General features: G+C 45.7%; 1 protein-coding gene across 1 annotated transcript; it reads right to left on the bottom strand.

The window, feature by feature from the left end:
• Nucleotides 1-390: 390 nt before the first annotated feature.
• arid1aa (AT rich interactive domain 1Aa (SWI-like)) lies at nucleotides 391-15,959 on the bottom strand. The gene is given in 23 exon segments (XM_054622250.1): nucleotides 391-3,508; nucleotides 3,592-3,722; nucleotides 3,840-3,908; nucleotides 3,911-4,679; nucleotides 4,893-4,992; nucleotides 5,268-5,393; nucleotides 6,071-6,263; nucleotides 6,386-6,555; nucleotides 6,700-6,853; nucleotides 6,961-7,165; nucleotides 7,262-7,471; nucleotides 7,576-7,661; nucleotides 7,755-7,900; nucleotides 8,047-8,286; nucleotides 8,288-8,378; nucleotides 8,948-9,118; nucleotides 9,224-9,313; nucleotides 10,021-10,261; nucleotides 11,064-11,159; nucleotides 11,282-11,914; nucleotides 12,052-12,270; nucleotides 14,629-14,969; nucleotides 14,972-15,959. Coding segments are annotated over 23 exon segments (6,915 nt in total). The 5' UTR covers nucleotides 15,552-15,959; the 3' UTR covers nucleotides 391-1,654.
• Nucleotides 15,960-17,558: the final 1,599 nt, after the last annotated feature.

A 17,558-nucleotide genomic window follows, 5' to 3' on the forward strand; every position in this document is an offset into this window, starting at 1 on the left:
GAGGTGGTTTCTAACTCATTGTTTCTGTTTAAGAAGCTGACATGTTTGCTTAATATGAAGTTAATGCAGGGATGAAGTCTCCATGCAGTCATCCTTGAGGCTTTACGTTACATAGGCTGTTTACATTATTTTACATGTATGCGGTTATTTTACTGAAACGTAGAAACAGCAATAAAGTCAATGCAAACAGCTAATGTTAACAGTTGAGTCCACTGAGTAGGATCATGTTACCGACAAGTTTCCTGAGCACTTAAGTGAAGAAGCATCTATTTCAGAAATTCTTTTGAACACAATTATGTGTGAATTCACACATTAGATTCACTGGTTTGTCCAGAAGTGGTCACTATTTCAGAAAAACAAAACATCAAACAGCTTACGAAGATTTAATGTACATTTATTCTTACCACGTGGAACATATAGTATAAAGATTTCATACTGAATAAATGATATTCATTGAGCCAAAAAACGGAAAGGGAGGAATTTACATGTTGTCTTAGCTACATAGTCTGAAATACAAATATGCAGAATCCATGACTGAAGAAAAATTGTCAAATGTGTACTTCATCTAGTTTATTTTGTTGTACCAGGAGATAACAGGTTTTAGCCGTGTCTGTCGTACTACGGAGCTGTGGCGAGACCAGAGGTGTGGGTCTTATTAGTGGGGGACTCTCAGACCAAACTCACGTCAGCCTCAATCCCTCACCAATAACAAGTGTGAGAATAGTGACACAGACAGAGACAGACACAGAGAAAGGAAGTGTAATGTACAACATTATATATACACCACAGCAAAGCTGTATTTGAAGTTGAAAACCAGTCCTAAGAGGTGATTTCTTTTCATAAGGGTATTCATACAATCAAGGGATAAGAGGAGGTAAGGGTGTTGTAGGTTCTTGATACTTTGGGGAAGAAAGCCATTTTCTGTTTAACACCAAACTAAAAATGACCTCAAAACTCTAGAAGAGCTGCGTCTTCTGCTTCTGTGTGAAACGTGTCTTACAGAATGCTTACACTCAAGAGCAGTACGGTACAGAAAATGTCCTACAATCTACTGCACACTGCACAGGCCTCCCCGGTGAAGGTGTCTATTGACAGCACTTAGTCTACTGTCGGGCTGACTGGTGAAAATCCAACTACAGCAACTATAACCAGTAGGCCACTTGTCAGTCTGCTTCACCTCCGAACTTCAACCAGTTACAGACTCATTGTGCCCTCGAGGGGAGAGCTAGGGCACACTGTGTCTCCCAAACTCACTGTAAACGAGACAGCAACTTTGGTTACAGTTTTTGTTTTTCAGCTATTTATTTATTTATTCATTTATTTATCTTTATTAAAAAGTACTTTTTCCCCCCAAGTGCAGAACAGTCTCCCGAACGTGGCGCTCTGCTCTGTGTCATCCAGTTGGCATTCATGTTACAAGTAGTGTCACTATGCGGGCATCTCTCTGGTTTGTAATCCACCACAGCTCTGTGATTACCCTCCTCGAGCGAGGACGGCCTGGGGAGGGCTCAGAGAATGGAGTCTGATGGATTTTCATAAATTAAAGACAGTCACTTGAACTTTCCTTGCCCCGTTACACACAAGCCAGGTTTCCAGGGAAGAGGGGTACGGGGATAAAACCCCCAAAATGTGGAGCCATGGCTCCCTACAGCTGTCATGACTGGCCAATCAAAAAAAGTACATCACAGATAACATGAGAAACCAGCGAGTTCATGAGGGGAGACACTGAAAGGTCAAGGAGTCGGGACTCTTGTAGTGTGAACTCTGAGTGGTTGTCCTCCACCTTGGCTAAGGCGTGCAGAGCCCGGGCGGCTCGCCGCATCATGTCCGGGCTTGTGGGCTCGAAGTGCATCCCCTGTAGGTGTAGTAGAGAGCTCTGGCTCTGCTGGAGCTGTGTGGCAGCCAGACTATCCTCCAAGAAGCCCAGCAAGTTGCCCACGCTGCCTTTCTGAACAGCGATTGCTCGAGCTGCCACATTATCACCCTGGGCCAGGTTGGCCAGTAGGACCACAGCCATCTCCCTGCAGACCGCAACCTTCCTGTCTCCAATTAGCCGCACCAGGTTCCCGTATAGCTTCTCCAACCGACTGAATGGCGGAGTGGCCAAGATGAGGTCCACATTGTTGTCTTGGATGCTTAGTTTGCTTAGCGTCTCCAGGACCAGTCTCTGGGGTGACAAAGCACTGTGGGGGCCCAAGGTGGGGAAGGGGTCCTGGGCCTCTGCTGAGGGGCAGACGGCCCAGTGGAGAAGACCATCCAACAGGGGCAAGCAGATGCTCTCAGGGTAGATGGAGAGGTCCAGTTGGCCGGAGATGTTCGCCAAAGTGACCAGTGTGTTCTCCCTCAGGAGCTCCAAGCAGTCCCACCACCATTCATCCCTTTGGCCCATTCCCTCGTCTGAATCCTCATCTTTCTCGTAGGTGAGTGGAGCCTGTTTGCGCTCAGGGTGCCTGTGGTGGAGCAGGATCAGGCGCCCCAGGAGCAGTAGCAGCCCTGGATGCTTGGACATCTCGTGGTCATTGCCTGGCACAAAGGAGAGGCTGCGGACAATATTGGAGATGCAAATGCAGCGGCGGGCTAGAGAATCCTGCCAGTTCGCCAGCGCAACGAGCGGCCCTTCGTCTTTGCTGTGAGGCTCGTCCTCCAGGATGACGCCACTCTGCCGTGCCCGCTGGAATAAAACACTGTCGGGGGAAGGAATGGGTCTATTACTCTCCTGGTGACTTTCATCAACTTTATCAACTGTCTTTGTCTCAGAATCTGTTTTCCTCTCCTCCTCACTGCTGAGGGAGGGGCTGGCCTTCTCTGAGGGAGATGTCTCGTCTTCGTCTTGATTCTTCGGTTTCTCTCCCTCAGTTGGCAAACAATTCTCCAGAAACACTTCTTCTGGGACTCGCCGCTTCAGCAGACTTGAGGGCACAGATATTCGTTCTCGTGGTTCCAAGAAGTCTTTGCGTGGTTCAAAGTGAGTCTGGATGTGGTCTGTTGAGTCTCCCCCTCCGGCGCTCCAATGGAGTAACCCGCTGTCAAACTCTTGCTGTTTGCCGTGATTATTGGACTGGCCAGCTGCATATGGGTCTTTCTTTCGTACCACCTTGAGGGGGAACTTGTCAAACTTGCTGGCCTGTCTTGGTCTCTCACTGGCAGCTAAGGATTGCAATGGGCATGTCTGTTCAGAGGAAGAACCCTTGCTCTTTCGCTCCTCATCCTCTGTCTTCTCATCTTGGCCCCGAGACTCAGAGCACTGCTCTTGCTCTTCCTCCTCTTTTACACGGGCTGGCCCCTCTGTTTCTTGTTCCTCCTCCTCTTCGTCATCTCCTTCCTCTTGTTCCATGTCTTCAGCACGCAGTTCCTCTTCCTCCGTGCTGTCCCAGTCTCGTTTCAAGGCATCAGGATCAAGTAGTGTCCTCTGGCCGGGGTCTCCCACCTCATACTCCCGCAGAATGCCAAAGATTTCAATGAGGCAGCGTCTGAAATACTCAACCACCAACTCTAGTAGGCCAGGCAACTGAAGAAAGAACATGTAAATAAAATAATTAGACATGATCACTACGCATAGTGCAACGTTATAAACAATCATTAAGGTCTCACCGTGTTGAGATCAAAGGTGGAAATACTGTTGTCATCATACAGGAGAATGTTGATGGTATCCAAGGCCCACGTACTCTCAGCCAGTAAACCAGACTTTAATGACATCATGACTCTCCAGGCCTCAGGGGTTCCTACGAAGACAAAAAAAATGATACCCTCTAAGCAACAACTTACAACAATATAACTGGACAAAGCAGCAATAGGCAGCAAATAATAGTAGGTTCACTATCTATGATCTATAGTCATACCGATATCTTTCACGGTGAGTCTCCGACGTGGTTTAAGGACAGGATGGGACGCTTCTATAGAGCCTGGGGAAAAGGCATGTCTCGCCTTATTAGAGGCGACTGCACTGGAGGGGGCACTATGTGAGACGCAGGCACTGGAGGGCCAGCCTTCTGCATCTTCATTACTCCGTGCATATATGGAGATTTATTAGGCGATGTCCTGCTATCCATGGTGCGGGGCATGGAGGCCGGGCTGGACACCTGTGGAATGTGGTTCTGCACACCCTGAAGGGGCTGGTAGGTGGACTGTACTGAACGAGGCATAGGTTGCCCGGGCCCCGCTGGACCATAAGGAGGCTGCCGCGGACCCATCTGACCCCCCCACTGGCCGTCATGATTCATGCGCTGTTCAGATGACATCATCTCTTCTGAGCGGTTCATGCCAGGGTATCCAGGTCCTTGGGGTGGGCCCCCGGGGCCACCCTGCCGGCTGGGGTAGTTCTGATAGTTCATGTCTCGCGGCCCCTGCCACATACCTCCCTGAGGACCCTCAGGGCCTGGCTGCATCATCTGAGGGGGCATGTTAGGCTGAGCGTTGGGCCCTGTCGCTCCCTGCATACGTTCACGACCGAATGGAAAGGGAAACTGATTGCCCGGGCCAGGTGGACGGCGATCAGAGCCGGGGTAGGGCCCACTGCCGCTGTACTGATTGTACGACTCCTGCTGTCCTGAAGAGGGTGCAGGGGCACCTCCTTGCTGTTGCTGCTGCGGTGGTTGTTGTCCGCCATGGAAGGGCCCGCTGTACTCCGTCTCATGTCGTTTTGATGGAGGATATCCCCCTTCCACAGGACGCTTGTAACTCTACACATCAAAAAGGTAAAAGGGAAGACAATTATTTAACAACATCTTTATTAGAAATGCAAGTATTAATACATAGGTTCATAACAGTGTCCTGCACCATACAAATCAAATCTAAAATACGATAGAAGCTCAGTCAAAGAGAAAAAGATAAACAACACAAATACAATGTTTTGCGCTTAGTGAGAGTTAGTGTGGTAAAGATGGATCATTGACCTGTTGTTGTTGTTGTGGGTACATTCCAGGCTGCTGATTTGAATAGGAGCCTGTAGGGGGCGTTCCCTGTCCGGGATACTGATTACCATAGGAATCATGCCTGCAAACATTAAACCTTGTCAGTTTGAACATTAATACAATATGCCTCTCTTACTCACTGGATTAAGTCATGGTTTTACACACAGTCAACTTTACTGCTTATTGTAGTGATGAATTTGTGACCAAAAGACATCCAGGGCTTCTTTTTGTTTAAAGCTTCAAATTCAGAACACCCCTATATATTACACTAAATTAACTAACACATACAATGAGATATGGATGGCTATCCATTTGACAGTAGCTTCAAGATTGGCAATAAGTGTGAGGTGAACTGACCGTGGCTGCTGTGGTGGGAAGCGATTTGGCGAATACATCCCAGTGTCGGCGTTGGCAGGTACCATAGGGTTTGGCTGAGGAGCACCGGATACCATGTTGCCCTCTGGGCCCAATCCTTGCTCCGATCTGATAAAACCAGAACAATACACATGGTAAGTTTATTCCATACTTTGTTGCAAACAGATACACATATTATACTAGAGCCCACAAGAATAAACAATGTTACAATCATCATCATGAATACTTTTGTTGCAATTAAATAGCTACTAGCCAAACTTCATTAATACTTTTTTTTTTTTTTTTATCTGGGTCATAAGCCTGCGACTACTACCAGGCAAGCAAGCAGGCAATTGGTCATTTTGCAAATTTTTATTTCTGTTATTGTGTTTAAAAGCAGCACAAATCCAGTGCACAACCCTTCTCCTGTCACAAAATTAAACAAAAAATAGGATGTATGGTTGATTAACAATATAGAGTGGACTCACAGGATGAGTGAGACATGTCAGCAAGGTGACACAGTCCAACCATATCTTTTAAAAAAATCAAAACTGCTTCATTCAATGTCAAACCCTGGCAGTGCTTCGTCAACTCAAAGCACAGTGTAATGTCTAAGAAGCCAGCTGATCAAGTGCCAATTCCTATGTATTTTTTTTTTCTAATCAAATAATCTTAAGAAACTCATCCTTAGAGTTACTTTGACCTGCACTTTGACTTGTGTGACTGATCATAAAAAATAGCTGCTGGGTATAATAAACAGTGTTCAATGACCTTGAAAATGCTGTTTTCTATTCAATGAATCTTACCTCCTGTCGTAGCCTGGTCCGTAGGGAAACTGCTGTCTGGGCCCCATTGGCATCGTGCCCATGGCCCCAGGCGGTCCTCTGTTGAATGGAGGCTGCTGCTGTGGCTGCTGCTGCTGTTGTGGCGGTTGCTGCTGCTGTTGGTCACCCACCCCGCTGTTAGGGCCCTGGTTAGCAGGTAGAAAGTGCTCCCCGACTGGAAATGTATTCAGAATTAAAGTCCATTAAGAGCTGTCTAACGTAACGGGTAATTAAGAATGTAGTTTAGTTTCTAGGACAACATAATCCATTCAGCTCTTTTCCATTCAGTGTGCCCACCTTTCCGCATGTTACCAAAGGGGTCCTTGTTGGGTTCGTAGGTGCCCATGCGCCCTTGCATTTCTGGCGTGTTCATGCCTGGCTGATAGGCGGAGTTGGGCGTCATGTTCTTCCTAGGGAAAGCCGGGTCACTTCCTTCAGAGAAAGGGTCCTGCAGGTTAACGCTGCTCCTAGAGAGAAGCAGTGGTGAAGGGGAGGGGGGAAATTAGGAGATGAGCAGGAGAGATAGAGGGAAAGGCAGAACGAAATTAGTTTATCACATCAAAATGTCTTTTAGAAAGCTTGCACTAAATGGTAAAACCGAAGACAGTCACCTGGACCCGGGTGGCATGGGCGGCATCTGGGTATGAGGAGTGGAGGCTGGGGTGGGAGGTTTTAGGTCACCCCCCTCAGCCATGGAGCTGCTGGTGGACTGGGGTGTCTGAGGACCCTGCAGAGAGCCTGACCCAGCTGTGGAGCAGAGGGACGCTGCAGGTTGAAATAAGAAAGGGGCAGACAGACATCGTACATGACTTTAAATACACTCAAACACACTTAAAAATGTGTTGAAAGGATTACATGAGTAGCGCTCTAACCTGGAGAGGGTGGCTGGACCTTGGCAGCTTGGTTCTTTTTGTTGTCTGTAAAAATCTCAGGAGGAGGGTCCTCGCCACGCTCGATTTTGCACTCGAAGGCGTATAGACACTGGATGTACTGTTTCTTCAAAGAACTGGCAGCACTGCTGGATGTACCCACATTCAGGGAAGTGGCCAGATCACGCCATTTCTTATTCTTACTCACCTGGAAGATGCACAAAGAAGATTTTTTTTTAGATTTGGGGCTACAACAGGTCAATTGGAATTTATTGATGGTTATAAATTATATTAAAATACCAACCTGTGCCATGCTTCCGATCTCTTTGACTGACATATAGAGCCGGAAAAGATCGAGGGGTTTGCGTCCTACAGCGGGCAGGTTGGTCATGCCCATGGCTTTCTCTTCAATGAAGGCCAAATATCGGTCCACCCACATCTTCCTTTCCGGCTCTGGTCCTAACTCATACAAACGTGTTATCTTTTCATTGGTTGTGGTTGAAGAGTTGGACTTCTGTTTGTTGCAAGATGAAAAAAAAGAACAACCTGGGGTTAACTTGAAGAGTGTTCAGACTTTCAAAGATTTTCAAAAATACTAACATGTACTAGACAGGTTACCTTCGGTTTGGGCTCTGGTTTGGGCGTTCCACTCCCATCTACTTTGTTATTCATCTTGTTGTTCACCTCTGGACTGGGGGCCATGCCTTACAACAATGATTGGGATTAGAATTAGCTTTGAATTTACTCAAATTAAAAAGGAGAATAGAGCTAATTCTGGTTATCTCTGTACAACTTACCACTTGAGTTATTGGCCATGCTTGGCCCAATAGGATAAGGTGATCCACCTTGAGTGTTCATCATTCCAGGCATGTTGTTCATGGGGGGGCCATAGGGTGGGCCGGAGCCCATCATGCCTGGAGACATGTTGGGGTAACCAGGCATCCTGGACGAACGAGACAATAAATAAGCATTTAGTATTCCTAAATGACAAAGTATGGTACAGGTATCTCGTACTCGAGTGAGAATTCAATCAGAGGTCTTGTGTGAGGTAAATGAGGGTAGGCCCTTGAGAATTCATCAAAAACCAACCTATTGTGCATGGAGTTGGTGGCAGGGTGCTGCATGGCAGTGGGGTCCTGTGGCTTCCTGTTCATGCCCGGAGGAGGACCCATTCCTGAGCCTACCTGGGGTGGCATGTTGCCCATGTTAGGAGGCATGTTCGGACCTATGTTGGGGCCCATATTTGGACCCATATTCGGGCCATAGGGGCGCGCTCCCATTTGATTAGGGGGCATCCTTCCTGGGGGAATGCCAGCATATGGCGGTCCCACCCTGTCCAGCCATGGAGTTCATTGGTCCTATGCCGGGCCCAGTGTAGTTTGCGTTAGGCATGTTGCCATAGCCAGGTTGCCGGGGATAACCTAAGGATGACATTATAGTGGAACATATTCAGGTAAAGTAATCACGTGGCTTCATCTGTATAGCGGTCTGAAAAAAACACAGCAACACCGAGAAGTTTATTAGTGTTCAACAATAAAATGTAATTGTTATAGCTGGTGTCTTTTCCTGAAGAGCTGTGAGGTAGACTTTTTCCCTACAGTGTGCTAGCAGAGAGAGCTATGCACCCTGAGCAACAAGCCTTCGTCACAGTCTCAGCTCTACTGACAGGAGGCTCTGCTATGTCAGCTGACTCTCTGCTTCACAGCTATAAATAGCTGCAACAGAGTCAGAGGGAGGGACCAGGGATAGCATGGTATTCCTATGAGGCAGGGGAGATATATTCCATAGGTTTGTCTCATGGGAAATGCACATGAGCAAACTTCACAAATGGATAGTAAACCAAGTGGAATACCTTTTAGAAACCAAAACCTGAGCCATAAAAATGCAGCCTCTTGAAGCCATTTCACAATTAATCTTTTCACAAAATCAGAACAGAATTTCCAAACTTAATAAATCTCCCACATGACAAAGACGAGGAGAATGCACACACCTTGGGGGCCATATTGTCCCCCCTGTTGTCCATAGCCACCCATGGAGTTGTTCTGCTGATATGGGCCCATCACAGGATGCATCTGTCCCCCTGAGGACTGGCGCGGTGAAAGTGCAGAGGCTGACTGGGGGGAGCCATAAGGGGGCATCTGAGGGTTTCTCTGCATAAACCCTGAAAGCCAGCGAGAGAGGGCCATAGTGGTCAGACTCAGGTGCTACGGCAAACACTCTTGACATGTTAATGTGTTGATCACTGAGCATTTTGACTGAAGCATACCTCTGTCCTGGGCCATAGGAGACTGGCTCATTGCAGGGTGTAAACTCCCATCTGACTGCACACTTGATGGCCTCGGCGGCATCTGGGTCACTAAAAAAATGACATTCAAGTTAAGTTAGTGTGAGCTCAAAAAGGGGACAATATAAGCACTGAGTTTCAAGTCACTGAGGTTATATTGTAGTGACCAACGACAAACACTGATTTCCATTCTTGAGCAATTGAATAGGAAGTTCAGAAGTGTTCCTGTATTTAAAAGATGTGGTTTAAAAAGTTTTATGTAAGAAAAAAATGCTTTTCTGCTCAACATGAAAACATAATTTAAAATGTCAACCCTTTTCATGATGACAAAAACAGGCCAATTAATGAAAATATGGTATTTGTAAGTATTTGGCCCAGTTTTTTGGTCAGACTTTTGTCCAACAAGTCCATGTTGTTAACCCATTCTTATTTAACATTTCAAACCTGCCTCATTGTCTCAGCACTTACAAATGCATGTTTTGTGAATGAGTACTGTCCAACCAACATAACTTTAACACTTTTAAGTGTAGCTGGGACCCGAGATGATGGAAGAAACCAAAAATGGTTTTTACAAATCAGCTAAATAATAATCATATAAAAGTAATAGTTGTGTTCTTGTTAGTGTTCTTCATTAAATATGTAGACATTTATTTTCTCATGCAACGCAAAATCAACACAGAAAAGTTTTCATTAACCTACAGCTCAAATCATTGGGTGTCGAGAGCACAAGTGTCAGAAATTGCTAGTAATCATATGTCTCATTTCAGTGTGCAAGTTACCTGGCATGTTGGCGGGCGACAGTGGTCCTGTCCGGGGTGTGCTGGCGCCTGCAGGAGAGCCAGCGGGGGAAGGCGAGGGGCCTCGGATGCCTGGCAGGTGGGGAGACGTGTGGGGAGAGAAGGGCGACTGAGCCTGGTTACTCTGCTCACCCTGGCTGCTCGACACACCTGACGTGCTCACACCGGGACTCAGGGCACCCTCTGTACCTGTAGGCAGGTCGTCGATAGAGCCTGACAGGTCCTGAAAACAAGGACAGGAAGAGCATAAATTGAGTCATCAGACATGATGTAAAAATAAAATACTTCAATTTAAAATTCAGAAGATTCAGCTCTTCAGTGTATTTTGACAGACTACATTTTGTACAATAAGGCATAACTTTTTATTGTACTTTAATGTTTATTTTACACACTGGCTTTAGTATTAGGATGTTGCAATTTCTTCTCTATTGTTTAGATAAGAGTGGCACACATACAAATACTACACACACACACACGCGCATACACAGACCCAGAGGGCCATAGTCCTTATTTATCTTTTTCAAAGAAAAAAATGAGTGTGCATCAGTGCCATGGGTTGTCATGGTTACCAAGGATTGTAAATGCGAGCTGAGTCAGCATGTTGCAGCAGCACTGCCATGCAATTTCAACTCAAAAACAAACTTTCTTGTATTCGTTTTAAATTTATTCCACCGGCAGTGACAGCCCCTTTATATCTGTCTCTCAACGACCACTAACGTGCTGCAGCACACAAGGTCTTAAATCATCAAGGGACAGAAAGCACAGCAGCCACAAACAAACATGCAAGTGGAAGCTTTTAGGACATTGATACCAGACATTTATTGGGGAGGGGGAGGGGGGGTTGTGAATGTAATGAGCCTTATGATGTCATATATTTGATAGTAGTAGTAGTCAAAGGAATATGTGTTGACTACATATACTGCTAGAGACAAATTGAAACTAGCTCTCTTACACGAGGGTAAAAGAAAAAAAACGATATGTAAAGTTTTTTTTATGTTCCAGCAGTGATATAACAAGCGACTGACCGGAAGGCTGGAGGGGCGGCCTTGACTGTCCTCTGGGCCAGACTTAGGCTGAGTGGATGGAGGGGTGTTTGACTGAAATGAGTCCTGGGATACCTCCTAAAAGACATCAGAGTATACGCCTAAATATACTGCCGGAGTCACAGGAAAGCATGCATGTGAACGCACACAGAGAAAGACAACTAAGTTAGATGAAGATGATCCCAGGCTGAGGGTAGTACCTGCTGTTGTGGAGGAGGAAAGCGCTGATAAGGTGACTGTTGTGCTTGCTGCTGCTGCTGCTGCTGCTGCTGCTGCTGCTGCTGCTGCGGGTTCTGTGGGTACGCTGCAGGCTGGCCCTGTGGGTGTTGGCTGTGTCCCGTTGGCTGCTGTGGAGGCTGAGACTGTGCCTGCTGTTGCTGTGAGGGGGGCTGCTGAGGCCCCTGTGTGGATCCCGGGTAGTTGGACTGGCCCTGCGATCCAGGGGGTTCCTGGGAACTTGGCTGCTGCGGAGCCTGACTGGGAGGACCCTGCTGCTGGGCGTAGAGAGACTGACCAGATTGCGGGGCTGAGGTTTGGGAATAAGGGGGCTGAGACTGTGGAGGCCCTTGGGATGTTCCTGGCAGTGGCCCCTGTGACTGTGGGGGCATATGGGGCTGCTGATAGGGTTGTCCGCCCTGGGTGTGCGGAGCAGAAGTCGGCGGAGGGTGGGTTTGCCCTTGGTAAGGTGTCTGGCCACCCGGTTGTCCTGTCGGGGGCTGGGCGTAGGGGGTTTGCTGCTGGCTTGGGTGAGAAGTCTGGCCAGGCTGGCCGTAATATGGTGCCTGGCCCTGAGAGCCATAGCCTCCTGGTCCCTGCTGTCCATAAGTTCCCATCTGCACAGAATACACAAAAACAACAAAGACTTCAAACCAACCGAAAAAATATAAATATAATAGTGTATATAAATATACTTGTAAAAATGAAGACACTGGGGGCCTATTCTTTGAATAAGATAAATCATGTGGAATACCTGTGGACCGTAAGGCATGCTACCCATGCCTCCAGGGGTACGTCCTTGCATTCCCACTGGGAATCGCTGAGGACCTGGAGGGCCATAACCCTGGCCAGGGTAACCGGGCCCCGGTTGTGGGCCTGTGGGTGGCCCCTGCTGCGACTGTTGACTGTATGGACTGCCTGCTCCGTATGGTTGACCTCTCATTTTCCCCATTGGGTCCATAGGAACAGGTGGCTGGACATGGCAAGAACACAAGAAAATACATTAAGTCAACAAACAGACAGCATAGGAGGAAGCTAAATATCAAGTGACACAACCGACACACGGACTCCCTCTTTCTTATGCAACATTATTTGGCGGTTACAGTGTGTCCATAAAAGACTTGGCTGCAGCGTGTAACTTTTGCAATACCAAAAGTGTAAAAACAAACTTCAGTGAATGGGGAAATTGTGCTTTTTTCCCCCACCTTATTTCCCACGGTCATTACCCTGATTTTTTTCACCTCCCTTTGCCATAGTTTCAGAAGTCAACAGAGCTATATATATACATCTACTTTCGAATGGAGGGCAGGCTGCCCAATCTTAAACATATCCCAGCTGTGCTCCTGTTTTGAACCTGGTCCAAGTAGGTTTTTTTTCTCCCAGAGAAGGCAGTTTGGCTCTGAATGAATGACAACAGAATTGAACGAAGCAGCAGGAGAGTGAAAAAAAATGCACAAAAGCATACTCTTGTCTATAAGCCAACAGTTAGTACAAACTGTCAAGGAGGTAAAAAAAAAAAACTAGGTGCTACTAAATTGTCACTGCCATCAACTCGGTGCTGTGCTATGCTAGTGCCTTACATTTAGGGATCCAATTATTCCCTCACCTCCATCAAAATGATTTGGCATTGAAAGGTGGTGAATTGTATCATAATTTAAACAAGAGGGCCTTCTTCTACTTGAAAACTAAAAGTGTCCCCTTACATTAAATCAAGTGAATTCACACTCGTGCACTTTGCTGAGAGGGGCATCCTCAGTTTCACAAAAGCCCTTTACAAATAGTATGCAAAATGCCTTACCTGACATTTTGCAGATCCAAGATAATGAAGTAAAATAAATAAGAGCAGCACATGGCTAATCTGCATAAGACAGAGAGGAAAGTCCCTGGGCCAGGGATAGATGTGGACTGCCTTCTGATTGGCTTGGGGGGAGGATTGGGGGGAATTCTTTGCAGTCACACAGTCAAACTTGTGTGGCATGCCAGACACACACACACACACACACACACAGAGGCAGATACACTCACACACACACACACAGCATTCAGTTTTGCCTTTAGCTGCTGTGTAGCATGTGATAATATGAAACAAATATGTCCAGTAGTCTATTTTTGTGAATATCAAAGATGAAAAATAAAGTATTATGTAAATAAATAACATGAAAACCATAATGATAGATGATAGTAACAGAACAGCAGCAGATGTTGTCTTAGGTCACTATGTAGTAAACATTTAAGGACTGTAGTAATGCTGGCATTGTGTTTATCTGAGTTTGACACAAATAAACACTCTACTTATCACGTATGATGATGCAGAGTGCAGTTGATATGGGTTCATACATTATCCCTTCAACCATGCTAAAACAAAACAGCTAATAAATAGGGTTTACTCCTCATTTAGGGAAATATTTGCTACAATTAAAACATAAAAAACATTATCCATGTTTGGATGGAGAATGGAGCAGAGTAGTGAAACAGCAATACCTCGTGGTGACCCTGTGGTGAATTAATAGTGAGTTCTTATCACCAACTGTAGCCTTGCATCACATGTAATTAGAAATGGCCATGAGGATGAGCAGCCAATCAGATTTCAGCTAGCATGTCAACCAAAGACCAACTATCTCCTGGCTTTGACAGCAGGATTTTACCTCCACAATTCAAATCCCAGTGTAATCTGCAGTCACTCACTGAGCTGGCTGTTTACAGGCGACAAGCACAGGGAAACTCATTTAACCCACATGTGCTCAAAACTGTACTAATATACTCCATTTCCTTGGTGTCTTAAGGGACATTTAGAGGATTTAAACTGAACACACAGATAGGAAACGCAACATTTTTGATGATGTAGCCGCAAAAAGTAACGCTTATCGGGCAGGAAGACTATATAATGTGACTGAAAGAAACTACCATAAACTACTGTATATGTGTGTTTTTTTACAAACTTATAGTATAACCACATTAGTGAGAAAATAATAGTGAACTGAAAACACAATGAGCATAGAGACGGTATCGAAGGGGGAAAAAACGAGCCGTTGGTTTTTGGTGGAGTATTTCCAACGGTTTTTCAAAATCGGGGCCTTCTCTGCTCTCTTTACGTCCGTTTACACAACTAACAAAAACACAATAAAACAATAATATCTTCTTAAAAACAACACTTATTCAACAGTAACTGGTGGGAAAGGACACAGAGACAAACACACACACACACACACACACACACATGAGAGGCAGCCATTTTAGAATCTTTGCGAACTAGCAGACAATGGCTGGCCTACGTTGAGGACGAGCTGGGAGGAGGGACGGAGACGTGTCCCCGTAGAAATGTAACTGTTACCTGGGTTCTAACTAGCGGCTGCCCGGCTCCTCCAGGGCTCATGGGTGACGGGTGGTGTGTTCTTTGTTGCCAGCCCGGGTTGCTCCCCCCGTACAGCCCGCTGCTGCCCATCTCCGCTGCTCCCTTACTACCGCCTTCCTGGCTGTCGTTAGTCGGGTAGTTCGGGTAGTTCGGGTACCCCCGTGTGGAGCTCGGGGAGGTGAGGAGCTTATTGAGGGTCGGTGTGGATGTAGGCTGCGGGTTCCCGATGCTGTATCTCTGGTTACTATACGAGCCAGACATCGCAGTCGGTCCTCCCGCTGGTTGCTGCTGCTGCGGCGGCTGCTTCACGTTAGCTGGCGGCCCCCAGCTGTCGGCGGCTGGGTACTGCGCGGAGAGTTCACCGCGTACGTCTGACCCGGGTACGGAGTCCTGCTCGGGAACGGGTTATAATTGTTGAACTGGTGGTTGGGGAAGCCGTGTTCGTGTGAGTTAGGTTGGTACGGGTCCATCATGTTGTCTCTCGACTGCACGACCGGACCCGCAGCTGCCATGCCAGGGCTTTGTTGTCCGCCATGTTGATGAAAAGCGGCCCGGCCGTAGTGCTGGCTGTACCCGTAGGTAGGAGGGAACGCGGTGCCGTGGTGGTGCACCAAGCCCGGGTGGTTGTTCCCCTCCGGTCCGACAGAGTCATTCTGGTTATTATTGTTAGCCCTGGGCGGGTTCCCATTCCCGTTCTTCATCTCAGGTTCCCCTCCTCCCCCTGCATTTCCTCCGTCGGCCCCGTCCTGCAGCTCCCCCCGGCCCGGCGACGCGCTGTCCAAGCCGGGCTGCTTTTTATCCGCCTGCTTGTCCGCCGGTACCGACTCCTCCTTGGGGTCTCGATCGGGCTTTTTGAGCTCGGAAGGCGGGCTAGTGTTCAGTGTGGCGACCTGAGCGGCCATGATATTACCCCCCCCCACCACCACCTCCACCCTCCACTCCACCACCACCTCTATCTCCCTCTCTCGGCGAGTCAGTCACAATCAAACGCTAGCATTGAATATAAATAAATGTTTAGAACCATTTATCCTTGTGCCGATTCATTCCCACCCCCTTTTATACCGGACCGAATCCGGCTGCCATCCCGGTTCCGGTTCCGTGTAAATGGGTTAGAAATATGATGGACGCTCCATACAATGCGTAAAAAAAAAAGCGACAGAAATTGTTGTGGGAGTTGTGTTACTGAGTCCGGGTAGAAGCGGGGATCGAACCCAACCAACACGAGGCTCCGCTACATACAGCCATTTTACTGAGCCGCACGGAGGGCTGCAAAACACGAGCTGTACTCGCTCCGATGCGGACCGGACTGTTTTGCTTTTCTTCTTCTTCTTCTTCTTCTGCTTCTTCTTCTCCTCACAACCACATTGTCTTTTTCTCTCCCATAGGTGGACTATGTTTCTCCACATGAAGACATAATAATACACATAATAATACACATAATAATACACATAATGTTCTCATAAACTGATTAATACTGTTTTGTTTTGCTTTTCTTCTTCTTCTTCTTCTTCTTCTCACAACCACATTGTCTTTTTCTCCCATAGGTGGACTATGTTTCTCCACATGAAGATAAACATAATACTGTTGCTTTTCTTCTTCTTCTTCTTCTTCTTCTTCTTCTTTCTCATAAACTGTTTCTCCATTAATGTTCTCACTGATTAATACTGTTTTGTTTTGCTTTTCTTCTTCTTCTTCTTCTTCTTCTTCTTCTTCTTCTTCTTCTTCTTCTTCTTCTTCTTCTCACAACCACATTGTCTTTTTCTCTCCCATAGGTGGACTATGTTTCTGAAGACCACATAATAATACACACATGAAGACACATAATAATACACATAATGTTCTCATAAACTGATTAATACTGTTTTGTTTTGCTTTTCTTCTTCTTCTTCTTCTTCTTCTTCTTCTTCTTCTTCTTCTTCTTCTTCTTCTTCTTCTTCTTCTCCTCACAACCACATTGTCTTTTTCTCTCCCATAGGTGGACTATGTTTCTCCACATGAAGACATAATAATACACATAATAATAATAATGTTCTCATAAACTGATTAATACTGTTGATTAATACTTTTTTCTTCTTCTTCTTCTTCTTCTTCTTCTTCTTCTTCTTCTTCTTCTTCTTCTTCTTCTTCTTCTCCTCACAACCACATTGTCTTTTTCTCTCCCATAGGTGGACTATGTTTCTCCACATGAAGACATAATAATACACATAATAATACACATAATGTTCTCATAAACTGATTAATACTGTTGCTTTTCTTCTTCTTCTTCTTCTTCTTCTTCTTCTTCTTCTTCTTCTTCTTCTTCTTCTTCTTCTCCTCACAACCACATTGTCTTTTTCTCCCATAGGTGGACTATGTTTCCATAATAATACACATAATAATACACATAATGTTCTCATAAACTGATTAATACTGTTTTCTTTTCTTCTTCTTCTTCTTCTTCTTCTTCTTCTTCTTCTTCTTCTTCTTCTTCTCATAGGTGGACTATGTTTCTCCACATGAAGACAGTGTAATGTTCTCATAAACTGATTAATACTGTGTTACCAACAGAATAACTTTATACAAATCCAACCGCTCAAGATGCAAACATATTCATATGCCTTGTGAATTTAATAAGTGATCAGTACAAAGGGGGAAATAATCAATTCATTAAATATATATATATATATATATATATATATATTGGGAAATAATCAATTCATTAAATATATATATATATAGAGAGAGAGAGAGAAAAGAGAGAGAGACATATATAAATGTTGACATGTATAGTACAGGTGTGGATACCACAGCTGTACTATACATGTCATTATTAAATATAATGTCATCATTTAAAGGGGGAAATAATCAATTCATTAAATATATTAATATATATATATATATATATATATATATAGAGAGAGAGAGAGACA

The sequence above is a fragment of the Anoplopoma fimbria genome, chromosome 20 (assembly GCF_027596085.1).
Source record: "Anoplopoma fimbria isolate UVic2021 breed Golden Eagle Sablefish chromosome 20, Afim_UVic_2022, whole genome shotgun sequence".
Lineage (NCBI taxonomy): Eukaryota > Metazoa > Chordata > Actinopteri > Perciformes > Anoplopomatidae > Anoplopoma > Anoplopoma fimbria.